Genomic DNA, 27976 nt, shown 5'->3' on the forward strand with positions numbered 1-27976 from the left:
CCCATCTGTAGAGAATGTAGGCGAGATAGGATCACATTACATCTTTTAGTTATATACTTACCATAACTTTAGATGTATGGGATCCATCTCTCCTACATTCCTAATAACCCACCCTCCTTCCCCCTGCCTCGTAGACCAGGAGAGACCGGACGATCCAAAATTGAACTTCTTTCCTCTCTTGAAGACCTGAGAATGTTATAACAATAGTATGTTTCTGTGAGCATGAGTGCGGACAAACAAGATCTGGGGAAGTGGTAGTGGTGCATCCTGGGATATGAGGTAACTCGGCCAATAAGAGACTGCGTTCTATTGTATAGGTGCTGAGTCGGAGCCGAGGATCGGCTCCGAACCCATCTGTAGAGAATGTAGGCGAGATGGATCCCATACATCTAAAGTTATGGTAAGTACATAACTAAAAGTTTGCTTCTTTTCCTAACCTCTTCCATTCAGGATTTGCAGTTAGTCATTCAGTTTAAACTTATGGAAGTGTTTCACATTCTAACAATTCTTCAAGTTCAGTACTTTGATACATAGTCTCAGAAACTGATATATATATATATATATATATAAATTCTGTGATTAACTTTTTCATGCAGGGGATACCACAACAAATACAAGCTCCTATTAGGCGTAGTCCCACACAAATGGCAATCAAGATGTTCATTAGGATGGAACCCCACCCCCCCCAAACAAATTCTGGAAAAAGTCCGTCGGAGGGTTTGGGCCTGGCTTGGTCATGGCCGACGCTTGCTGTATCACCTCAAGGTGGTCATTTATCTCGTGTTGATCTGGTATATACGCACAGCACTCTTCTTTGATTAAAGCGCACGTACCACCCCTCGCCGCTAGGGTGAAGTCGAGAGCCATTCGGTTCATGAGCACTTCAGTTCTCATAGCATTCAGTTCATCAGTTATCAGTTCAAGAGCAGAAAAAGTTGCATTACTCATTACTTCGAGAAGTTTGGACAGTTTTCGCAGCTCCCAAATCGATTTTACTGCGCCATATATGCCTGCCCATGATATGACAGCATCACTCAAGTCCATGTGCGTCAGTTTGGTACCCACAGTATGATGGTCCTTCCAGCCTGCGTCGATCTGTCCCACTGGATTTTCAGGCTTTCTGACAGCTTTCTTGGCCACATCTCTGGTATTTCGAATATTTCCCTGAGGCAAAACTGCAGTGTCATATGGCCGGGACCAGGTACCCCAAAAAACAACTGCCGGACCAATTCTCAGGTAACCATTTATATGCTTTTTTACCACACACAAAATAACAGTCCTCTACCTTAGTAGTTACTTTGTTACGAAATGGCTGCCATGCATGAAACATTTTCCTATCTATTACAGATAATTGTTTAAAAAGTACAGATTACGTTGCACTTGGTCAGTAGTCTTATGCATGGACTCAAGAAATGAGTCATAATTTGAACTACAAGTTCCACCCATTTTGTTTGCTTTGGTATAACATTTATAATGTACAGTCACATTACACTTGCTCCAACCCACTTGAATTGTCATTCTTATAAAAACATACAATTCCCTTTTGTGTCACAGGCAAATACAGTGCTACCTTATCATATGCTTTAATAGATACTGTCATAAACCAGATTTTCCCAGGTCTCATTGACCCCTAGGGGGACTGCAGTCAATAACCCCCCGTATGCTGTTTGTATGGCTGTGCAGATCCAGCAGTTCGAAACATTAAAAGTCTCAGCATACACACGTATAATTGCCTGATAAGTGTTAGTTTGGGTGCCAGTCTATGTTCGGCTCATGTTTAATCAGTTCAACTTTTGTGGCAGGAAAAAAGAAAGGCCACAACAAAAAACAATGTTATCAGTATAGCTACCAGAGTAATCATGCAAGTTTTCTAAGGTTGTTCTGTGTCTGTTTGCTCTATACCTGGTCATTTTGTTATCGTACAACAGAAACAAGGTTTTTGTCCAGTTCAAAGTTCTTAACCAGTTTACTGTGTGTCAAATGAATCCAGAATGCTCGCTCCGCGATCTTGACTGCAGTGGGTGTCGACAGTAGTGCCTGGTACTGCCCTTCCCACTTCGGAGAACTCAAGTTTTTTCTCTTCATTATCTTCACCCATACCCAGGTGCCTGGGGCTACTGCTGCTTCCGATGGTTTTGTTTGCTCTTTATCTGAAACAGAATTTAACTGCAAAAGTTTGTTATTCAAAAATCGCCTCCTATACCCTGCAAGTGAACTGTCAGCCTCCTGCTCTGCAGACATGAGAGGTTTCCATTGAGGTGTATAATATGCCCTCCCAAACAGAATTTCAAAAGGAGTTAACCCTTTTGCATTTGGAACAGTTCTCATGCTCAACAGTGCTAGAGGTAAACAGTGCACCCAGTTCTTTTGTGTCTCATCAATCAATTTTCTAAGCTTATTCTTCAACACCCCATTATGCCTCTCTACTAATCCTGCAGATTTGGGGTGGTATGCACAATGGTTTTTCAGTGATATCCCGAAATAGCGACTAAGTTGTATAGTTTGATTTACAAAGTGTGTGCCATTGTCACTATAAATCTTTTCCGGTATGCCAAATCTAGGAATAATTTCTTTAACAAGGACTTCTGCAACAGTAGCTGCATCTGGATTTTTAGTTGGTAAAGCTTTCACCCATTTGGAAAACATATCTATAATGACAAGGCAGTACTTCTTATTTTCACATTTGTTCAGTTCTATAAAATCCATACAAATAGTATGAAATGGATACGGTGGTATAGGGAAACTCCCTTGCTTAGGTTTCACTGCCCCTTGTGCATGATGCTTGTTATAAACATGGCATGCTGCACAAAAATTTTTTGTGTAATTAGTAAATCCATATGTCGTAAACACTCGATTCACTAACTGTACCATCCCCCCTGTTGAGACATGGCACTGCCCATGGCTCAACAAAGCTGCATATCTAAACAAGTTAGATGGTAAGATTGGTTTCTTTTCTTTGGAGATGTACAGTCCCTTCTCAAGGATTGCTCCTCGTTTTATCCACTTCTGTTTTTCTACATTTGTAGCAAGTGTCTGCATTCTTTTTAACATTTCTAAATCTAAAATCTCAGATGGTTGTAATTCCTCACTCAAAAGAAAAACTTCTGAAGCTGCTTGTTTTGCAGCTGTATCAGCCCTCGCATTACCTTTTGAACTTCTATCCTGTTGCTTGGTATGAGCTACACATTTACAAATAGCTACCTTGAGGTAACTGAATAGAGTCTAACAAATCTAAAATAAATTGCGCATGGTTAATTGGTTTACCAGTAGATGTTATCATTCCTCTATTTTTCCACTGCTGCACAAAAACATGTACAGTAGAAAAAGCATACGGACAGTCAGTAAAAATGTTTACTTTTTTACCTTTTGCTAAGGTACATGCCCTTGTCAAGGCAATCAATTCTGCTGCTTATGCAGATAAGTTGTGTGGTAAAGACTTTGCTTCTAAAATCTCGGTATCAGAAACTACTGCATACCCCACTAGATTCTGTCCTGTAGGACCCCTCCTGCACGAGCCGTCCACATAGTATGTCACCTCGGCATCATCCAAGGGAACATCTGTAAGGTCTTTTCTAGGTAATGTCTTTTGCTAAATCTCCTGCAGGCAGCAGTGTGGTTTGCCATCTGCAGGGGTTGGGAGCAAGGTTGACAGATTCAAAGTTGTGCATCATTCAATTGTCATCCAAGGTTGGCTCAACAGTATAGTCATACAGGAAATATGTCTAGCAGGAGAAAGATATGCTACTTTTTCTTGTAGTAAAATAATCTCAACTGCATGAGGCACTCTCAATGTGAGAGGGTGGAACAATACTACTGAGGCTGAAGCCTGCACTGCCATTGCAGCTGCGACTACTGCTTGTACACAGTGGGGCAAGGATCGTGCCACTGGGTCTAGCTGTGATGAATAGTAAGTTATGGGGCATTGTTTGTCCCCATGTTGTTGTGTTAACACTGATGTCATATAACCTTGCTTACAGTCTACAGTTTGGAAAAATCGCTTATGATAGTTTGGTAATCCTAAAACTAAGGAAGAAGCTATCAGTTTGCAGAAAGCTGATTCTGCTTCTGGTGTCCACTCTAATAAATCCTGTGCTGCCATCAGCTTTTTGAATATCAAATTAGTCAGCGGAGCAGACTCAAAGCATAATTTGGTATCCAACTCCGACAAAAGTTGTTAGTTCCCAGGAAGGACATAATTTCCTTCTTGGTAGTTGGTCTAGGTGCTTGTAATATTGCTGTTTTTCTGTCATCTAATATTCTGCCTTCTTGGGATATTACATATCCCAGGTATTTAACCTGTTTTTTCCAAAGTTGCAGTTTGTTTTTGTTTACCTTGTGTCCTTGAGTAGCTAAAAATTGTAATAATGCTATGGTATCCTCTCTGCATTCTTGCTGGGTGGGGGCTGGCAGCAGAATGTCGTCTACATAAAGTAAAATCTGACTACCTTTCGGTGGGATAAATCCCGCCAGGTTACTTGCCATTTCTTGTGTGAATATTGTTGGACTTTCACAATATCCCTGTGGTAGTCTCGTATATGTATACAGTTTCCCCTGAAATGTAAATGCAAACCAATGTTGGCTGTCTGGGTGTATCGGTATTGAGAAAAATGCATTGCTAATATCTACCACAGAAAAATACTTTTGTTGAGGTTTTTAAATCATTCAATAAAGTGTGTGGATCTGGCACTATTGGTGCCCTGAATATAACAGCGTCATTTACAGCTTGTAAATCTTGGACCATACGCCATTCCCAGTTTGCTTTCTTAACAGGAAATGAGGGTGCATTACATGGTGAATCAGGAGATTCTGTTAAGACGCCTTCCTTAAGTAAGGCTGCTATTATAGGTTTGATTCCTATTTCTGCATCCTTTCTTAAGGGATACGGTCTCTTTTGAGGTCTAAATGCTGATTTTGGCGTAATAGTAACTGGTCCTGCTGTACGAATAAGTCCTACATCTGATTTCCCTGTTGACCAGAGAGTCTCTGGTATGCCTCGTAAGGCTTTTTCCTCTTCCTCTAGTAAGAGTGCTACTCAGCTATCCTCACTTGCCTGTGAGTGCACAGCTGGGTGTGTCTGTGTTATCCAGTTTAATTTCTGCCTTTGTGTACCTTGTTCAGAGAGTTCTAACTGTCTGTTTTTCCCACCTTGTGACTTTTTCTCCTAGGTCTGCCCACTTCAGATTTCTATCTTTAGTTAAGCTTACATGTGGTAATCGATTAGATTTGTAAAGTGCTAGGAATTCCTGGAGCAATGAACAGCTTACTACACTGTTTCCTTCTGTGTCCCAGTACAAATTTCGCAATACTAACTTATTAGCATGGTTTCTAAACCGTTCTTGCTCATATTTATCAGGTCCTGGTCTGTTACTGTAATATAGAGTGCAATGCAACAAATGCTGTTTATCAGTGTCAAGGGAGGGGGATTTACTGATGGCTACGTTCATCAGTTCTTTGGTCACTGCCCCTGGACCACTCGTAACTAAGTCCTGACTGTACCAATAAAATGTTTCACCCTCTGGTCGCACTACAAAAGTATCCATTTGTCGCTGTGCTTCCATACCCTGCATAGTTGGAACTACAGCTATGCCAAATATCTGCATTAAGTCTCTGCCCAAGAGATTCACTGGGCATTTTGCAGAAGCAACAAATCTGAAGTAGGAACTTCATTTATCAGCAACCTTTGGGATACGGATCCGATCTCTGATCCGAGCCGGCAACTTCTATCATAGCATAGATCTGAGCTCCTAGCTCCTCCCCTTACCCATTATCCCTGCCTACCCTAACTGACCTCAGATCTAGTTTGCCGCTCTTCAAGCAGCAGCTAGGTTCCAGAGCTCTTGGCGGTTTTGTGAGAAAAAAAAAGGTTTTTCTTCTTTCTGAGTGAGTGATTGTGTGCGTGGTAGGTTTACCCTTAACACTAATCTTATTATTATTTTAGCTTTTCAGCTTAAATTTAATTTAAAATATTTCTCCCTCCCCCGCTGGTCGTAGCATGTGTGACTTGAGTGTTAGGGTCCTAGTGAGTGTGCTTTACTGTAGTAATGTCGGAGGCCCCTAAAGCCATTTTTTCGAAATGCACTGAGTGTGGTCACAAGCTTTCACCGGCTGATGGCCACACTCGGTGCGTTAGGTGCCTTGGGGTTGAACACCTCTCTTTGGGGTGCGCGATTTGCGCGGCATTCAACCCCAGGGCACTCTAGGATCGTAGGTCGAAGCTAGTCCTGGTGGGCCTTCTACCCCCAGACTCTGCTTCGGCCTCCGGTACTTCGGTGCATGCTACCCCCCTGGTAGCGGTCACTCCTGCCTCCCTTCCTCAAACCGTGACTCAACCTCCTGCTTCGGCTCCGGAGGATAGGGAGGCCAGGAAAGAGAAGTGGCGGGAAAAGCACCTAAAGCGGCGGGCCGATGACTCCTCATCGGCCCCACCTGCCAAGAGGGCTTCTCCATCCAAGTCTTCTCGATCTCCTCCTCCTTAGATCCGATCCCCTTGTTTCTCCCCGGGACCCGAGGAGGAGGTGATCCAGTCCCCGTTGAGGTCATCGAGGCGACGCTCCAGGTCTGCCTCGGTGGCCTCTTCGAGGTCCACTTTTAGCATGTCTGATGCGGACATGGACCGGATGATGAGATTCATCCAGGCCCAGATGCAGATGGGAGTGCTCTTGCCCCGGAGAGGCTCGACCTTTTGCTCCTATAGCTCCTTCTCCGACCCGCATTCCCGGTTCGCAGCGCTCTGAGCCGAGCCACGTTGGATCCGGGGGTGGGTCGGAGCCGACCGTGCTGTGGACACGTCGGCTCCGGCTCCCTCGAGTTTGTCGGATCCGACCTCTCAGAGCCGTGGGCCGAGCTTCGGATCAGAGGGATTCGGTGTGCTTTCGGCTCCATCCCGGTCGGAGCAAAAGGGTTCTTCGGATCTGACGTTCTCTGCGCCGGGTCCGATCCCCGCTTCGGGTCAGAGTGGGAGTTGGATCTCGGATCCGTCAGAGCGGCTTCCCCTCTGCTTTCGCTGTGGTGGAGAGGGCATTGTCAAGTGCTACCAGGCCTCCGGTCCTGGCTTCGGCTCCCTCCCGCACTCCTCATCTGGTCATGGCTCCCCTCATCCGGCCCTCTGGGCAGCCTGCCTCAGCGCCTCTAGGAGTTCCAGTGGAACAGGATACAGCCCGTGAGGACTCCTCGGACAGCCCCCCCGAGGAGATTCCTCACAAGGCAAAGTGCAAAAGGAGGCACATAGACTCCCCTGAGAGTCTCACCGAAGATACGGACTTGGATGAATGGGAAGGCTCCCCTAGATCACCCCCCGAGGATGTCTCATTTGGAGACATCATGGAAATGCTCAAAATCAGGAGTGGGTGGTCTGCCCCCAAGGCTTCCTCTGATGAGTCCGTATTCCTTGAGGTGTTTGAGGCAGGACCGTCTACCTCTTGTGTCCCTCCACCCGACCCCCTGGTGGATCTTGTATCCTCTAGGGCTTGGAAGGAACCGGACACCGTAGAGACGATCCCAAAGTGTCCGGACAAAATTGAGCCCCCCTGCAGAGATCACACTGGAGCAGAGGTCCCCCTGTGGATGCCATGTTGGCTGCAGCCACCAAGAAAGAGTTGGCTCAGGAGAGCCCCATGGTTCATCCTCCGAGCAAGGAGTCTCGCACGATGGACCTTCTTGGGAAGCGGGCCTTCAGTTCAGCGACCTTCTCTGAGGGCCTTGAACTACATGGCACACGTTATCTGGATGCAGCGGGATCTAATTAAGGAATACGCTTACTTCCCCCCCAGGGTCAATGTCGGAAGGAGACAAGGATCTGTTGTACTCCCGAATGGCCACCCTCCGCTCTATCTCTAACACCTCTATGCGGCTGTTGTCTCATGCTACGGAGGGAGCCACTAGAGCAGGCGGAGTCGGGCTTGTCATGAGGAGACACGCCTGGCTCCGTCACTGTGACTTCTCGGAACCCTTTAAGGCGTCATTCGCGAATGCCCCTTTTGCTGGTTCTGCACTGTTCGGCAAAACCATTCGCGACACTCTTGTCCAGAGTGAGAAAGACGGGAAGACCTTGTCTGCCGTCGGAGTTCGCTTCTCTGCGCCACAGAGGTCCTTTTCCAAGAACCAAAAGGGTCAGAAGATGTGGTTCCGAAAATCGCATCAATCCCAGTCTTCTCAGGACAAACCAGTCCTCTCGTGGCAGAGGAGGACAGGGAGGACGCCGCCCCAGAGGCAGAGTGGGTCCCAGGAATTTTGGGTCCAGAGAACCGTTCTCTGAGAGGTCTACGCAGAACCCCTGAGGGGTTACCCGACTGCTCCACTCTGGAGGCAGTCGGGGGGTGTTTTTCGAGGCACCTAGCAAAATGGGAGTCCATAACAACGGATCGCTGGGTGCTTCGTATTATATCCAGAGGTTACCAAATTCCCTTTATAGTAAACCCCAGAATCAGAAGCCTTCCCGACGTTCCACCCAGTCAGAGGGAGGCGGCTGCTGCAGAACTTCAGCAGCTTCTGCAAAAAAGACCATCCAGCCCGTCCCCCCAGATCAAGTCGGATCAGGGCTTTACTCCAGGTTCTTTCTGGTGCCAAAAAAGACGGGGGACTTGAGGTCCATCCTCTACCTCTCTCTCCTAATGGCGGTACCCAAAGAAAAGTTCCAAATGGTCACATTGCAATCCGTCCTCCCCTTATTGCTTAAGGACGACTGGATGTGCTCCATAGACCTCAAGGATGCGTACTATCACATTCTAGTGGACAGGCGTTCCAGGAGGTTTCTCTGCTTCTGGCTGGAAGCCAGTCACTTTCAGTTCAGGGTCCTCCCCTTCGGTCTCACCTCAGCCCCCAGAGTGTTAACCAAGGTCCTAGCAATAATAGCGGCCCACCTGAGACTCCAGGGAATTCAGGTCTTTCCATACCTGGACGACTGGCTCCTCACAGCCTCAACAAGGCATCTACTTTGTTCATGCAGGGATTATTTCCTCAGTCTGGCTCCACTATTAGGATTAACCATCAACATGACCAAATCCTCTCTCATCCCTACACAGGTGTTGGATTTTATAGGGGCGAGACTGGATTCCAGACAGATGCTTGCATTCTTGACTCCAGATCAGCTTCGGAACCTGATGCACGTGCAGGCCATCCTTCAACTGCAACCTCCTTCGACGGAATTGATCCTGAGGGCCCTAGGATCTATGGCGGCTGCAATCCCTCTGCTGCCATTGGCCCGGTTGAACATGAGGGTTCTGCAGTGGACCCTGCAGGTACAATGGTCCCTGTCTCGCAACCCCCTGTCTCACCCCATTTCCTTAAGCAAGGTTTGCAGAAGATCGCTCCTGTGGTGGCTCCAGTCTCCCAACCTCCACACGGGACGTCCCTTCTCACTACCTCCGCCAGTCGACACAGTGACCACGGACGCTTCTCGCCTGGGGTGGGGGGCATTTTTCAGGCAGGACAGTCCAAGGCACATGGAACGACGTAGAGACCTCTTTGCATATCAATGTCCTAGAGATGAGGGCGGTGCTTTTGACGTTGCAGGCACTACACAACTCTCTTCTGGTAGGGACGATTGCAGTACAGACAGACAACATGTCGGTCGTCTGGTACATCAACAAACAGGGGGGAACCAGGTTTTACCCCCCTTTGCCGCGAGGCCATGAGTGTGTGGGAATGGGCGATTTCCACCAACCGCTTTCTCATAGCAACGCACATTCCGGGATGGTCCAATATTCTAGCGGACAAGCTCAGTCGTACTATCCTGACTCCTTACGAATGGTCTCTCAACCATTGAGTTGCAGAGCAAGTATTTGTCCAATGGGGGCAACCTTGTTGCGATCTTTTTGCCTCTCCTTCAAACACCAAATGCAACGATTACTTCGCTCTGATCCCCCCTCCGGGGGAGTCCCCGAGAGACTCTCTAGTTCATGCTTGGCTTCCCGGTCTGCTTTATGCTTACCCTCCTCTTCCCCTGATGTTGAAATTATTACAGAAAGCCAGGCAGCTGGGTAGCAAGATGATCCTCATTGCCCCGTTCTGGCCTCGTCAGACGTGGTTCCCTTACCTATGGTCTCACCTAGTGTATCCACCATGGATTCTGGATCCCATTCCGGATCTCATTTCTCACCCTCTCGGTCTTCCGACTCCGAACCTGGTCAACCTGAAGCTGACTGCTTGGTTGCTCCAGTTCCACTCCTCATAAGGACTTCTGGGATCTCATCACCGGTCAAAGCCATTCTTTTAGCAGCTCACAAGCCTTCCACCAGGAAGGTTTATCGGAGTAAGTGGAAACGCTTCACCATTTGGGCAGAACCGTCGTTTAGACCCTTTTACAGCCCCGATATCGTCTGTTCTAGATTTTCTAACCTCTCTCTTTCACCAGGGGGCTAGTTCTTCCACAGTCAGGGTACAACTGGCAGCAATCTCATACTATCATGTGGGGCAAGAGTCTGGCCCTCTTATCACTTCCAAACTGTGTTAAGACCTTCCTCAAGGGTACCATCCTCCTTTAGGCCTCCAGTTAGAGGTGGTACCTCCATGGGATTTATCCTTAGTCTTGCAGGCCTTGACTGGTCCCCCATTCGAACCGGCGGCCACGGTTGATCTGAAATTTCTCTCTTGGAAGACAGCCTTTTTGGTGGCCATAACTTCAGCCAAAAGTGTCGGAATTGCAAGCTCTGTCTCAAACCACCATATCTGGTCTTTCACCCGGATAGGGTTTACCTCAGGATCAATCCGTCCTTTCTACCTAAGGTATCTTCAGAAGCGAACATCAATCAATCAATCTATCAATCTTCCAGTGTTTTTCCCCAACTTTCATAACAAAGGAGAGTACAAGCTACATTCCTTAAACGTACACAGACAACTACATTTTATATCCATAGAACTGCTGATCATAGGCAATCCGATCCGTTTATCTCCTTTGCCAAAAGTAATTTCGGAAAGTCAGTTTCTAAAGTTTCTCTCTCTCGATGGATCTCGAGTTGTATTCTTTTAGCATATCAGAGCTCGGGAAGGCCTGCACCTCAAGGAGTCCATGCTCATTCTACTAGGGCCATTGCCACATCTGCGACCTTTCAAGCTAGGGTTCCACTGGATGACATTTGTTCTGCAGCCACTTGGGCTTCATCTCGCACCTTTATCAGCCACTATAAAATAGATGTCTCCCGAGGTAGGGCGTCCTTTGGCTATGCGGTGCTCTGGAATATCCTTCCATGAAGGCCACCCAAGATTTATGTAGCTGGGGACTCTGTCCCAAAGGTTGCTGACAAATGAAGTTCCTACTTCAGATTAAGAAGTTATGTACTCACCATAACGTTCCATCTGAGTAGGTATCTTCATTTGTCTGCAACCTTCCCCCTGACCAATATGATTGTTCTTGTGTTAGCATAAGTTCCCATTGGGACACTTATCTGCTGTGCTATGGGGCAAACTTGATCTGAGGTCAGTTAGGGTAGGCAGGGGATTATGGGTAAGGGGAGGAGCTAGGAGCTCTGATCTATGCTATGATAAAGTTGCCGGCTCAGATCCGTATCCCAAAGGTTGCAGACAAATGAGGATACCTACTCAGATGGAACATTATGGTGAGTACATAACTTCTTATTTTGCTTTTCTGGGTCATCCCTGAAACAGGGTCAGTTATCGCTATGTTGTGGGAGAGTGGCTCCCAATACAGCTGTCCATTAGCTGCTTTTACTAATATGTAGTCTAGTGATTCTGAATTTTCTGGTAGTTTGGAAGGATGTATCTGGGTCCGTGAAGCCCCTGAGTCACAAAGGAATTTGACTTCCCTCCCTTCTACCAGAAGTGTTCCTTCCGGTTTTGTCTGCCAAGTAGAGCTCTAAGCTCAATAATGCTAAGTCCAAAATTAAATTTTCTTCATTATCTATGAATTCATGTGCATCCTCTATTCTGTCACATCCTCTACTCTTTCTACCACATTTGCATTTGTCTTTTCTTGTTCCTTCCTATCTAGTGATTCTTGACTATCATAGTCATTCCTCACCCTCCTTATTTTCCGTGGTTACCTTCTTATTTAGCCTGCAATCCCTTGCCAAATGTCCCTTTTTCCCACATTTGAAACATTCACCCCTTTTCTTTCTCTCTTCAAAGTCCTCTGATTGTTTATCATATTGTTTGTTTCCCTGGGTATTTTTCTTACCCTTCTTCCCAGTTTGTACTAAGACTTCTGATCCGTCTTCTACTGCAAATACTTGTGTTTTCTTTTTCTTTTTGCTATTAAAATGCCTTTCGGCATGTCTTGCATATTCAAGTAATGACTGTAATCTACTTGTTCGATTATCTACCATGTGCTTTGTAATAAAGCTGCTAATGGGCGCAATACTGCCTTTTAAAAATGCATTCTTTAGCTGTTGCTCATATGGGGAATCATGTGTTTGATCTTCAGGTACCTGCATTCCACAATGGTGATTAAAACATTCTAATAATCTGGCATATCTATCAACAGTTTCACCTTCTTGTATGCATTGATTAATGCAAGTCCAATCAGCCCTAGGCTTCCATTTCTCAGAGATTCGGTCTGTCAGACCTTTCACTCTGTTGTCCAATTCTGCGTTACTATGTGGGAGTGGTCTAAGCTCTGCGTCACAGGGATTCCAGTTGCCACTGATCATGTGCCAATCCAATCTGGACCTACAATTTGTCTAACTACTTTTTCTACTTCTCCATTCAAATGGTAACTTAACCTCATGCCCTGTAAGTCTTCTAAGAATTTTCTAAAATTAACTTTTGGATGGGGCATTCCCTCTGTGGCTTTCTGGATGTCTTCTGGTGTCCACGGTCTATATACTAGAGTCTGATCCTGTCCTGCCTGTGGATTTGGTACTTCTATGAGTGGACATATCTCTTCCTCACTCATAGCTTGTGAATTTCTATTTATTTCATATAATTCAATATCCCCTCTCATGTTGCGTGTTCGAGACCTGGTTTTGATAGGATCCCTGACAAACAGTTTTGATTTTGCAGGAACAGCTGGGTATAGCAGAGGTGGATCAGCTTGTCCACTCGCTTCATATTCTGGTAAAGGATGCGGAGGAGGGGCTGTTGCTATTACCAAGTTATTGTCTTCATCTAAGAACATTGCTTTTGAATTTTTAATCTTTTGTTCCCTGCGGTTTGCTTCCTCAAGCCACCTGTGTGCCTGAGGGACTCCTAATTGTCGTTGCTTCTTTAGCTGACATTTCGCGTCTGTTTTAAGTTGTCTAACAAGTTTAATAAGTGAAGATTTATCTAAATTACCATCAAATTTGTATATCAACCCATTTTGTATAATACTTGACATTATCGCACTCTGTAATTGCATATATTTCACGTCTTCGGTTAGGGGCGGGTCTTGGGAACTTCTCGTGCACTGATTTCCCATGTTGCCTTAGCTAAGTTAAAAAATTGTTACGTAGCCCTTCTTATCACGTGGTACCACGATTTTACACCTTTTCACAGTTTATCTAGAATAACTGTCTACCTATTCTGTTTCCCTGATCTATGACAAGACAGCAATCTTTTTGTCCCTGATCTGCCCATGCAAATCTCCCTGACAAAACAGTACTGTAACAAGTCCCTGATCTAAAACAGAAAAAAGGTAAATTCCTCCTTACCTGACCCTCCGTGAGTTGATCCACTGGAACGTTGACTCGTCCTCCAATCCCAGATCAGAAACAGTGGCCGGCCTCTTTCGAACGACAATTCAGTCTGAGGTCTTTCAAAACAGAAGAGCCGATGTGGCCACTTCTCCATATGGGTACATGCCACCGGGCCCAATACTGACCTGGGCCTAGAGTGAGAGGCACTTTCCGGTCCGAAGGACCAAAATGGTCAAAGGAAAAATATACTTTAAAAATTATCAAAACACGGTAGGTTCAGGTTAAGGCACTTTAATCTTGCAGCAAGGAGACAAAAACGTGCTAATACAGAGTGTCTAACTAGAAACAGGAAATGCTTACATTTTTATACACTTTCTAATAAGACATTGCCTACCAAGCTGACGTAGTGAATCACAAGTTTTGTCATCATTTAGTAATTGCTTTCATAATATTCTGCTGATTTATCAATTTTTGTGAGAAGCTTCCTAAGGAAAACGTGGCCCTGGCTACCACCAGTTAGATATATGCAATGTTACCATTCAAGGTACTATGGCTAATTCGAGCACAAAGCGGGTAGTTCATTTCTCTAACAATACTTTGTCTGTATTAACTCTAAACTTCTGCAGCTGCACATGTTCTCATATTTCGAACAGAGCTGATTGTTTAAAATCATTACATTTACAGGATATAGCATTGTTCGTTCATTCTCTCCTGACTAGCAGATAACCACCTGCTTCTCAAGTACATTTCCAAAAGGCATAAACATGAATATTGCTGTGCTAGCAATTACTAGGTCAGAGGGCATCTTGCAAGTTTCAGAAAGCACACTGCAGTTTCAAAAAGCATCTTTTCAGTCTCATATGAAACAACTATATATAAAACAGTGCATATAAAATAGAATGAAAAATGTGTTAACTTATTTGGTTTCTAATTAGCATTTAAGCATACACACATTAATACATATTTTTCTGACAGCAGGACCCAAGACTTTGGAATTCAGGCCGACTGAGGGCAACCTGCCAGCAGATTACCCAAATGTAATGATTGCAACAGCGAATACATTTGAACATCTACATTTATGGTAAGTGTACACAACTGTACTTTCTAAATGGATAAGCCATTGCATTCATTGCTCTTATAAGCACCATGGAAGTCCTATCCCCCAGGGGATCAGATCTCACTCCACCAGGGTTGCATCTACTTCTACAGCCTTTCTCAGAGGCGTTCCTATCAGGGACATCCTAGAAGCTGCTACTTGGAGTTCTGTATATACTTTCACCAGGCATTATCATTTACCAGTTTTCTCTAAATCCAGAGCTGGCTTTGTCACTGCAGTCTTGCAGGGTCTTATAGCTGTCCGTAATGCTCTCTAAACTCCTCCTCCTAACCATAGATTTGGGAATCTACCCAAATGTAATGACTGCAACAGTGAGACACTAACATAGTACAGTTGTGTACACTTACTATAAATGTAGATATTAGTGTGTTCACTGTTGCAGTCCTGGTTACCCTCCCTCCTGCCCCTTAATTTCTTTTGGCTATACCTCTACTATCCTTTACTATGCCTAAAAGCCTTTTTGGTGCATTTGCTTTTTTTTTTTTTTTTGGAGGTATACCTTTGTGTTTTTATGTTTAATTGCTCCCCATTACAGCGGCACCTGACATCTGGGGCAAGAAAAACTGATGTAGTGGCGTCTGCTGCATGTTTTATACCCCTGACAACCTGACGTCTTGGAAGAAGGGACAGCAACCGATGCAGGACCCAAGACTGTTAATCAGGCCATCTTAGGGCAACCTGAAAACAGATTACCCAAATGTAATTACTGCAATAGTGAATACACTCTAACATCTACATTTATGGTAAGTGTACACAACTGTACTTTCTGCTCACCCTTCCACTATGGCAGTGAAGAGTTGCTTTCATGCATCCTTTTCCTGCCAGACCACCAAAGATAACATATCATCGCAAACGGACCTTAAAAGTGCTAAGTGAAAATGTTGCCAACTAATTAATCTTAAATATACTTCACACTTACATACACAAGCATAATAACAATGCTTATTGATAGGAATGAATTATCCAGCTTGATGTTCTTCGTATTTCACTGATGTTCGTGTTTCACTGTTGCAGTCATCCCCATCTCCCTGATTGATCCCAATTCCCTATTGTGCAGAAAATTCCTACTCTTCAGAGCAGGCTATCAACACTTTTAGTTCTCTGCTCTGCCCTTTGGCTTATCTGCTGCTCCCAGAGTATTCACCAAATGCTTGGCCCCGGCTATGTCATTCTGCAGACTGAGAAATATACAGATTTACCCTTACCTGGATGACTACCTCAAGACCGCAAAGAAAAGTTGCTCCAGGACTTTCTCTGTCAAATCATTCCTAGCTTCCCTAGGGTTCACCATCAACGAGAAAAAATCAAAGCAAAACCCCACCAGAAAAATTTTCCTGGGAGCTGTGCTTGACACAGCAACCCAAGTGGCCTTCCTATTCCCAGAAAAGCAGGGCTTCCTGCCTCTACTTCACCCAGCTGGCTTCCAGAAGGCACTTCACTGCAAGGAAGTTCCTGCAAGCCTTGGGATATTACATTTTGCATCCTTCTCATCCCTCTCGCCAGGCTTCACATGAGAAAACTTCAGTGGTACTAAAAGAACATTTGGTATCGGCACTCTGTCCCTAGAGATCACACTCCCTCTGACCCCTTGTATAAGGGGCTAATTTCTGTGGTGGGCAAGAGGCCTGTGCCATGGACAAGGGTCTTCCCTTCATCCTCTGCCCTTCCTGCCAGTCCATCACCACCGACGCCTTGGACATTGTTTGAGGCGCTAACCTAGCAGGCAGGTATACCCAAGGCCTTTGGAATGCCCAGGAACTTCACTTGCACATCAGCCAGAAAGAAGCGATGGTAGTGCAAAAGGCTCTGACTTCCCTCCAACCCCATCTCAGGCCGGGGGGTCCTCCTTATAAAAACAGATGACACCACAGTAATGATACATTAACAAGCGGGGGGGGGCACCCAGTCTTACTCCCTTTGCAGGTTAGCCATGAGTCTCTGGCTTACAGCCACCTCCATGGGGCTACACCTAATTGCCCAATACTTAACAGGGATCAATACACTGGTGGACCACGTAGGCAGGCACTTAGTGGACCCCCACGAATGGCAGCTCCGCAGAGAAATCTTTCTGCAAATCACCCCGGAGAGTGGGACCCCACAAGTGGACCTCTTTGCCTCGCACCTCAGCCACCAGCTGCACAAGTTCTGTACCAGGGAGTACCACCTCCTAGCATGGAAGGTGAATGCCTTGACCTTCCCCTGGAGCTCCCTTGTGTACACATACCCTCCTCTGCCCCTTATTCCCAAGGTTCTGATCAAAATAAGAGAGGAGAGACCAAAGGCCATCCTCATTGCTCCAGATTGGCCCAGACAACATTGGTACCCCTTATTACGCAGTCTGACCTTACAGCCCCCAAAGCTGCTTCCCCTGATATGAAACCTCTTGACTCGAGAGGGGGAGGCTACTGCACCTAGACCTGCAGACGCTCAAGCTTTCAGCATGGCTTGCACAATAAAAATTGAGTCCCTGTTAAGCAAACGGGTCCTGGACATAATCAGAGGCCAGAAGGTCCAGCAAAAGAAAATCGTATGCAAGAAAATGGAAAATATTCTGCTCCTGGAAGCTATCAAAAGGGGGCAGTACCTCCCAACCTTCCATCCCGCTCATCCTGGATTACCTAGCAGAGTTGCTCAATAGTGGCCTCTTTCTACTCCTCTATTAAAATCCATGCTTCTGCCATCTCTGCCTGTTATGATACAGACCCACCCCTCTTCTCTCATCCTTTGATTAAAAAATTCCTCAGAGGGGCTTCTAATATCAGGCCTCCCAGAAGGCCCCCAACACCACCCTGGGACCTGAATTATGTGTTGGAGAAACTAACATTTGCCTCCTTTCGAACCTGCCACTTCAACAGAACAGAAATCTCTCTTGGAAGACTGCCTTCCTACTAGCCACCACCTCAGCCAGAAGGGTCTCGGAACTTCAGGCTGTCATGGCTGTTGAGTCCTTCATAATTTTCCATGCAGAGTCTCTGAGGACTAACCCCTTCTTTATGCCCAAGGTTGTATCTGTTGTGACCGTTAACCAGGTGGCCATATACTTTCCCACCCCTCAAAACAAGGGGAGAGAATTCTACACTCACTAGACATGCACAGGCAGCTCTGATACTATCTGGACAGTACTAAGCCATTCAGAAAAACAGACCAGCTTTCTGTAAGCTTTGCCCCAGGGGCAGAGGGGGAAGCCAATCACCAAACAAACCATTTCCAAATGGATTTCACACTGTATCCATTTTTGCTGACTATATGGGAAACCCATCCCTACGTCTATGCATACCCACTCCACTAGGGCAGCCTCCACTTCCACTACCTTCCTCAGAGGAGTATCTACCAGGTACATCTTGGAAGCAGCCACCTGGACCTCTGTCCATACATTTACAAAGCATTATCACCTACCTCTCTTTTCCAAAGTTTAGGGCAGGGTTTGCCTCTGCAATTCTGCAGGTCCCCCTGACCCATACGTAGGACTCAACATATCCTTCCACCTTTTTCTTTAGCTTTGGGAAGCCACCCACAGGTGTTGACTGCAACAGTGAAACATGAATATAGTAAATTGTGTACACTTGCCATAAATATAGATGTTAGTGTATTCACTGTTGCAGTCTTGGTTTCCTTCCCTCCATCCCCCATTTAACATCTTCCCCTAGGGGGAGAGAAGCTACCCAAGCTGGCTTTTAGCCACCAGGACCACTTCTCTCTTTTCCTTTGTACTTCTGACGGGTTAGGGCAAGAAAAGCCTGGTATAATGACGTCTGCTGCCTTAATTTATAGCACTGACGACCTGACGTCAAGACTACAGGTGACTGCAGCTGGCACACAAAAACATTGACTCTGGTATTTGGGCCGGCCGAGGGCTACCACAGCAGGGATAACCCACAGGTGATGACTGCAACAGTGAATACATTGGTAAGTGTACACAACTGTACTTTTCAAACTTGGGCGATGGAGTTGGTCTCCCTTTGGCACTTTTGTAGCAAGAGTGTCATCTGAACACTTTGACGGAGTACTGCTTTGGATTCTCAGTAGCTGATAGCCACTGCAAAGTGTACTCAAAAGATATTGTAATAAATGCAAGTATTTATTTTGAGCTCTTTAATACGAGGACCTTCCGTAATGGATATTATCCTGTCATCAGGCTCCAACTCCCTTCATGGTTAGATCTTTGTGTATATCGAGGTTATCCAAGTGCAACTAACTCTGGGCAAAACTGCAATCCAAATTGTAGCTTGCTATAGATCACCCACCATGCCCCAGGATTCCCACTCCTTTTCTTTATGTACTGGAAAATATTAGGGTTCAACCAAACACCCTAATAATGGGCGATTTCAACTACCCCACCATTAATGGGAAAACTACTAGTGTACCAACTCCTTCACTCAACGCTTTCTGGAATTCAAAAACTCCAATGCCCTGGATCAATTTATCCACACCTCCACCAGGGGCAACAATATCCTAGATCTAGTCATTACCAATATGAGTGACAGGTGTTCCACACCTGAAGTCAATGCCTCATTGGTCTGATCCGACCATAAGCTAATTACCGTAGATATCCACCCCCCCCCCATTAAGGAAACCATGGTAAAAAAATTCTCCAAAGCCAACTTTATACTCAAGACAGAAGTGGTGAACTTCATGACACCCATGCAGATGGACAATACAGTTACTATTACTGAATCCTACACAATTGCACTTTATAAGCACTTACATGAGTGCATGGATCGTGCTATCCCAAACAGAACCAAGACGCTATCCTCCAAAAAAAGGAAGCCAATCTGGTGGTCCCCCACCATAAACAAACCGTACAACAGAAGGAAGAAACTGTTGCAAAAGAGAGTAAAATCCCACGAGTGGAGGAGCTTCCTGGTCAGCCTCAGTAAGAAGCTGCGATCCCTGATAAAATCCTCCAAAGCTAGTTACGAAAACAAAATCGCCACCAATTCTAAAGACAACCACAAAGCATTCTGTAGCTATGTCAAGAATCTCAATGGCAACACTCACATCTGCTCTGAGTTACAGCACAATGGCACTAAATATACAGACCCAACTGATATTGCCAACATCCTGGCAGATAGGTTCAGTGCTAAGTTTACCCCCCTCTCACCCCCTAAAGAGCCCATGTCTATACCGGAAGAATGCAAAGTTCCTGTAATCATGGCTGCACAGGTAAAAAACACTCTCCAAAGCCAAGAACATAGCATCCATGGGACCAGACAACATCCCAGACTGCGTTCTACACGAACTACAGAACGAACTGGCACCCCACCTAAGTACCATGTTCACTCATAGCCTCACCTCAAGCTTTGTGCCTGCTGAATGGCGCACATCAACTGTTATCCCACTCCACAAGGGGAGAGCCACCACAGACCCCAGGAACTACCGCCCCATTAGCCTGATGAGCCTGGTCTGCAAGGCCATGGAACGTATTATCATGGAACTTGTAAACAGACATTGGTAATCTCCAAACACTGGATCCCACCCAGTTCGGGTTTGAAAAGGCAGATCATGTCTCCTAAACCTGATGGACTACTTTGAAGCAGTCACCAAAGCTGTAGACAAGGGTAAGGTGGTTCACACAGCCTATCTAGATCTTGCCAAGGCTTTCAACACCACCCCCCACTCTGGAATTGTACATAAACTCACTAAACTAGGTATAAATCTCTGTCACAAGATGTGTTGCCAACTGGCTCACTGACAGAACCCACACTATGAAAGTAGCAGACTCCAAATCCGACTTCAGACTAGTGACAAGTGGAGTACCACAGGATTCAGTCCTGGGTCCTCTCCTGTTTATCTACTTCTCTGAAGTACAGTCTAACACAGAAGCTCTTTGGCTAACGAAGTTTGTAGATGACTGCAAACTAGGAGCCATAATCGAAACTCCTAACGATGTGGACATCCTGCAAATGGGCCTCACTGAGACAGATGCCTGGTGTCAAAGCCATGGCTTCAAGCTCAATGCCAAAAAGTGCCTAAAAACTCTGTACCCATGAACTACAACATTGACGGTAGTATACTTAACACCGAAAGTGTGATAAGAGACCTGGGGATACAGGTGGACAGTAGTCTCTCCTTTGATAATCACATCGCCACAGTAGTCAGGAAATCCCTATGTGGCACACCATCACAAAAGGATTCTCATCCAGAAAAAAAAGGTCATTGTTCCCCTCTACTCATCACTCATTGTACCCATTATAGAGTACAATGCCCCTTTTGGTATGTACATCACAAGACATCTACAACTGGAAAGGCTGCAGAAATACCTCACAATGACGATTACCAGCCTCCAGCAGATGCCATCCGCAGACGGTCTCAAAAAACTCCAGCTTTTACTCCGTCGCATATCACCTACTCAAAGGTGATCTCTGCCTAACATACAAAGCTATGTCAAACCCAGAGCTATTGGACATGCTCCACTTAAAGAAATTCCAATCCCTCCGGGCTACACGCTCTAGGGACCTAAACCTTGTCACAATAAACAGAACATGCCGGAGGGATAGATTCCTGTCCCAGATACTTTCCATACTCTGGAATAAACTACCTATCTATATCAAACAAAGCTCCTCTATTAGTACTCTTCAAGAAAAATCTTGATTGGATGGGAAATAGGAAATTCATCCCGGGGATCACCTCTGTGGCTCTGCTCGACAGTGGCACAGAAAAATAATTTTCTTGGGTGGCAAAAGCCAGGGTACCTTTTTGGCTGAGCTTGTATAGGTCCCAGGGCCGATAGCCTAGTACCTACCTATGAACCTATATGGTGAGTTTATATTCTGTCCTTGTCGTTCTGGTGTTTGAATTTCATTGAGGAGTCTTAGAAGAAAGGGTGGTTGCTCATTCCACGACCAGACAATGTTATGCCATATAAACTAGAGAAAAGCACACCCTTAAATGTGGACAGGCAGATGTATTGTACTGCTAAATGTCCCTTACTGGGAGTGTAAACTCTCCCATTGCAGGAGGTCATCTCAGAAAAGAGCTGATACAATGAGTATGCACTTTAGTTTAAACAGTGTCTTGATGCAGCATTTTTTTTATTATAACTTTGAGCTAGTCCCCTCCCGCATCAATTTTTCTGAATCTCAGATGCATTGATTGGATTACTCTATAGCTAAGCTGATACAGATCAGCACTGTGCTTGCTTCCTTCACAAGATTTCCACTTTATAGGTCCAAAATCTTTTTTTGTCAACTTTACACAAAGTAAAATCATCATGCTTAAAACCATTCCTTTAGTAGCTGTTGGCTACATGCTAAGTGTTGAACAGAAGTGATTTCTCTTCCTGGATACCGATTCACTCAAGCTACTGCACTTCTCATGGCATATGAGACTATAGCAACTACCTTTTTTGTGTCTTAAAGAAGCTTCATTAGATCCCCCTGCTTGGAGTAGGCTGTGTACAACCCGTTTCGATATTATGAAAGCTATATCTGCTTACTGAGGTGTCTTAGAAGTATATTGTTTCCTTTTTTAAGGAATTCTTGATTCTGTTTGTATAGAAAGTGGAGCACTCCAGGATGTGCATGAGTTTTTATCGTGTTATAACACATTAAAGCATAGTGACACCTCCGGGAGTTTTCTAGTTGCATCTTACTGACACCTGTAGGCATCTAATATTGCCTATTCATATTTACATTTATTTCCAAAATCATGCAGCATACAAATTATTGAATTATTACTGTAGTAATACTTTAATGTAATTATATTGTACTAAAGTTCTTATTTCTCTAAGTCTCAACCAAGTGGCACTGATAGAACAGCTTAGTCCTGTGTGAAAGCTTTCGGTTGGATGAACAAAATGCTGTTGACAGTATGTGAGTAATTTGCATGGTTGCTGAGGTATGAAGTTTACAGAGTATTAGTCTGTTTACGGTGACTTATAAAATCCAGTTTTAATGGCTAGAATTTAAAGAATATCACTATAAAATAGTTTGTGCTGAATTGTTTGTTTCAAATAACCCCTCTGGTTCCATAGATAAAATTCCTTAATGTGGACTTGATTTGATTTTAACAAAAAGCTTAGGCTCTGCTTGCAGAGCAGACGTTCAGTGTTCCATTGGAGTGAATGAAAAATAGCTTTCTAGGAGTGCTACGGGATGTAAACGTGTTGTTTTTTTACAGGACGATTTGACAGAGAAGTAGATATCGGTATACCTGATGCAACTGGTCGTCTAGAGATCCTACAGATTCACACTAAGAATATGAAGTTGGCTGATGATGTTGACCTTGAGCAGGTTAGTAGACAGTGTGAGCTCTGAGCAGTTGCACCTCAGGAACTAATGTAAATTACTGTTAACAGACACTACTTCATATAGCTGGAAAAATGAGTTGAGACATGCTAATGTAGTCCTTTCTAAACTCCCCTTTATCTTGTGTATGCAAGCACTCTTTACCAGCAAGTGATGCTGTGTAGACTAGTTAGTATTTAATAGATACGATTTGTTGATGTCCTTTTCATTTTTAACCCATGGGTTCGAATCTCATCCTTGGATCCGACTCAGCCACATACTCAAGACTTTGGATCCAACTCGTGAGCTCCTCCCTCTATCCACATTGCCTTAGTCCCCATACCCATTACTTCAGATCTCATTTGCTGCCATTGTGCTCAGACACAGGTTCCTTTCTTGAGTTGGCATATAGTGAACATTTGTGAGTTAATAATTTTTCTGCTTTCAAAAGTTAATTTTTCTTTCTTGTACTGTTCCCTCAATTTCTTGCTGGCGTTAGGACTGCTACTGTTATGTATAGTAAGCTCTTACCATAGCTGGTCTTCTGTTTACCTTTTAATCAAGGTAATCTTTAAATTACCATTGTTGGTAATTTTTTTCTATCTGCTTTAAAAAAAAAAAAAAAAAATGCCTTTTTTATTTCACCATACTGCATAATTACATTGGTCTGTACTATCGGTGATCTTCGTGTTTCACTGTTGCAGTCTTCACATTTGAGTTATTCCCTGCCTGGGTAGCCCTCGGCTGGCCCGAATACCAGAGGCTTAGTACTTCTGCGTCAGTTGCTGTTGCTTGAGGACTGACGTCAGGTTGTCAGTATAAAGTAAGGCAGCTGACGCCATTGCTTCAGTCTTTCTTGCTGTGGAGCCCGAAGCATAAGCAGTTCGCACGCGTACCAGCCTGCCACTTCCCAAGTTTTCATCTCCGAATTGAAGTTGAAGTTCAAGTCTTCTAAAGCTAAATACCATGTTGGAGATCCTTTTTTCTTTCACTAACTGATGTCAAAGTTTTGTCTCGCCTGTGGAAAGCAAATGCCACACAGACTTCCACTCTTACTACGTCATTTGTTTAGGCCCAGACCACGACGTCCCCTGTTGTTGCTTCTGTGCTTTGTTCAACCCCAGAACTGTCATCTAGCCCTAATTGTAGCCAGATATTTTCGTTTACAGTCTTCTAATTCCGATATGGCTTTGGTAAGCCATCCGACAGCAGATCTTTCGAAAAAAACAAAGATAAAGACAGACTGGACAGGTCCAAACCTACAGACACTTCCATTAAGCTGGTCAGTCCTCTGGTACTCTGAGGTGCTTTCGCAGCCCCTGATGCCCACTTTTGATTTGCATGCCACTACTGAGACCCTTTCAGAGTCCACTATGCCACAAAACACTCAGACTATGGATCCTGCAGTCGTCTCTACATTGGATGGGTCTGGAGCTGCTGAGCAGGCACCAGCTTCCGAAGAAGTCCTTTGCAATGTCAGATCTTGACATCTTCTTTTGCGACTACCGTTCTTTCAAAAACGACCGTTTCTTAGGCTCAGGGTTCGAACCACACCCAAGAAACCAACGACCCACTCTCAGGTGCCTGCTACCTTGTCTCAGTCTCATATGGTTAAAATGGCAGACCTTGTTATGCTGATCAGGGGAAGCCAAGGTACCCCCTCAAAAAGAGATCTGTCCCCTGTAGTTTTGTCTGAACAAGTAAGTTGAATCTGATGCATCTGACTATGAAGGCATGCAACCCCTCTCCACTTATGAGGATTCTGATGCAGAGGACTCCTTTCCTTCAGGCTCTCCACCAGAGGATTTTTATTGTGGGGAAACCCTGCATACTTTAAGGGAGCATTTCCAATGGGAGAGTCAGGACTACCCTCAGTCTAAAAAGAGACTCGGAATTTTTAGATCTTCAACACAGACCCTTGGCCATATTTCCAGTCCTGGATGTTGTGAATGATTTCCTTGAGTCCAGCTTGACTCCTGATGCCGTACCTTCTGCTCCCAGAAAACCAGATGAGTACTATAGAGTCCCTATCTCGCACAAATATATTTTTAAAAATCCAACAGCTAACACTGAGGTAATTTCTTAAGGACCAAAAGGGATTAAAGCAACCTCTAAGAATCCCACACCTTCAGACAGAGATTCACAAGTATTGGACAGATGGGGGTAAAAAATATACACTTCAGCCACTCTTGCTATCAGGCCACTAAATTGTCAGTTCCATATGCTGAAATTTCATCAACGTACCCTGGAACTCCTTAAACAAAAAATGTCTTCCCTTCCTGCTTGGGCAGAATCTAAAGATTTACAAGATCTAATGCATTCTGCAAGCCAAGTATCTAAACATACTTTGCACTGTGGTTTTGCCTTGCAAACTTCTTGCAGGGCAGCAGTCACTGGATCTGTCATTAGAAGACATGCATGGCTTAAGGAACAACCCCTGCCAGACCATGTCAAATCTAAATTGTTTGGAACCCCTCTTGCACAAAGATGACTTATTTGGTACTAAGGCAGAGGAGGTCTTAAAGATGGAAGAAAAATAAAATTCTATGCAAACAGTTAAGGATTTCTTACAAGTCCAGCCCCCTAGGTTTTGCAGGCATTGTCCCTCCAAGCACTGGTCCTTTCCTGCTCAGAGTAAACCAGCCCAACCTAGGCTACGTGGAAACAGACCACCCAAACAGCAGTCCCAGGGAATGCAGAGATATAAGCAGTGGACTACCTCCACTTCAAAACCAGGGAGTTCTAAGTCACCCCCTTATGGTAAGAACTCACAATGACTCGCCCCCCCCGCCCACCTTCACTTACCCCTAGGAGGAAAACTCATTTCACTCAAGCAACTGGGCCACCATAACCAAGGACCAATGGGCTCTGAACATTCTCAGGGATACAAATTTTCTTTCCATACCCTTCCAACCCAAAAAGGGTTCCCAGATTTTCCACCAAATCAGTGGGCAGAAGCTCAAAAACAAATCCTTTTCTTTCTCTCTGAGAGCAGTAGTGCACATTCCTGCAGAACAAATAGACCAAGGTGTCTACTTCAGACTTTTTTTCTGAGGGAATCTGGTGCCCCTTTCTCAATCTATCCATTTTAAACACCTTCCTGGTGATCCCATAATTCAAAATGCTCACCCTCCAACAGCTGCTACCCATGCTGTCTAAGGACACTTGGCTAGCCCCCATAGAACTAACAGAGGCCTACTTCCACATTCCTATCAGGGAATCATGCAGGAAATCTCTGCTTCAGAGCATGATCTCAACAATTTCAGTTCCCTGCGCTTCCCTTTGGGTTATCTACTGCTCCCAGAGTTTTTACAAAATGTCTGGCTCAGGCCATTATATTTTTCAGACACAGAAATATTCAAATTTACCCATACTTAGACTGCCTTATTCAGGCAGACAGCCAGGAAAAGCTGCTGAAGCACCTGTCCTTTGTAAAGATACTACTAACCTCCCTAGGATACAAATCAATGAAAAGAAATCCAAACAGGTGCCCACCCAAAAGATAATCTGCTTGGCAGCAAGTCTGGACACAGCATCCCAGATGGCATTCTTTACACCAGCGAAACAAAATCTTCCTGACAGCCTACTTTTCAACTAGCCACCAGGCCCCAGCTTGACTGCAAGGAAGATCCTGCAAGCTCTGGGGTTCATGGCATCTTGCATTCTACTCAATGTGCCAGACTGCACATGAGGAAACCTTCACTGGTACCTAAAGAGCCTTTGGTGTCAACACTCCCCAGACCTGGAAACTCTTCTACCTATAATTCCTTGCCTAAGACAGGAATTTCTTTGGTGGGCAACAGCATACTTCCACAACAAGGAACTGCCCTTCTCCCCACCCCTGCCTTCCATACCCTCACCACAGATGCATCAGACAATGCATGGGATGCACACCTGGACGACAGGTCCATACAGGGCCAGTGGAGCCCAACACTCTGCACATCAGACAAAAAGAGATGGCTGTGCAGCACGCCTTGATAGCTTTCAAACCCCTTCACTCTCCAGGGGTTCTGATGAAAGCAGACACCACCACTGATGTGGTACATCAACAAGCAGGGGGGGACTCGCTCCTACCCTCTATGCAGGCTGGCCATGACCCTTTGACGCTCAGTCTGTTCCATGCAAGTACACCGGTTAGCACAATTCCTACTAGGCTCTCTCAACTCTCTGGCAGACCAATTAAGCAGAAACCTTCTGGACCCACACGAGTGGCAACTCAACAGAAGTATCTTCACCCTAATGTCCCCGAAATGGGGAACCCTGAGGGTCGACCTCTTTGCCTCCCACACCAACCATCAGCTCAAACTTCTGCATCAGGGAGCATCACTGCATGGCTTGGAAAGTGGATGCCCTGTCCTTCCCCTGGGTCAATCTATAGTTCTGTGACTTTTCCTCCCCCTACTTATCCCCAGGGTACTGCTCAAAATCAGGGAGAAAAACCAAGGACCATTCTTATAGCCCCAGACTGGCCCCAACAACATTGGTACCCCTTGCTTTGCAGCCTGTCCCCCGCTGCCTCCAAGGCATCTTCCTTAGATTCCAAACCTCCTGATCCAGAGGGAAGGGAAATTTATGCATCCCAAGTTGCAGACACTCAATTTGGCAGCTTGGCTTATTCCCTAATCCCGAACCAAACTGCCATTCTAAGTAAACAGGCTCTGAATGTTATCCGTGAGCCAAGACGTCCTAGCACCAGAAAGTCTTATGCAGACAAATGGAAAAGGTTCTGCACCTGGAATCCAGGCTAAGGGAGCCAATATGGCACAGCCCTCTATCCTTCTCATCCTGGATTACGTAGCTGGACCTACACAGTGGTCTCTCCTCTCTAAAAATTCATGCCTCTGCCATTTCTGCTAATTCTCCCACTGAGCAGCCTCTTTTCTCTCATCCTTTAATCAAACAGTTCAGAGCGGCTAGCAACTTAAGGCACCCCCAGAAGGAGACAAACGCCAGCTTGGGACCTTAACTTTCTTTGAAAAGCTCACCCTGCCCCCTTTCAAACCAGCTTCTGCAGATCTAAAATTTCTCTACTTGGACTGCTTTCCTTCTGGTCATCACTTCAGTCA

General features: G+C 45.1%; 1 protein-coding gene across 1 annotated transcript in view; it reads left to right on the plus strand.

The window, feature by feature from the left end:
- LOC122806732 (valosin containing protein) overlaps positions 1-27976 on the plus strand; it is a 1741209-nt gene that overhangs the window by 810626 nt on the left and 902607 nt on the right. The window contains exon 10 of the mRNA XM_044077401.1: positions 22804-22916. Within this exon, the coding sequence (XP_043933336.1) occupies positions 22804-22916 (113 nt within the window). The remainder of the gene's footprint in view (positions 1-22803; positions 22917-27976) is intronic.

This window comes from Protopterus annectens, chromosome 1.part1 (genome assembly GCF_019279795.1).
Source record: "Protopterus annectens isolate FY-2018-M chromosome 1.part1, PAN1.0, whole genome shotgun sequence".
NCBI classification, from domain to species: Eukaryota; Metazoa; Chordata; order Ceratodontiformes; family Protopteridae; genus Protopterus; species Protopterus annectens.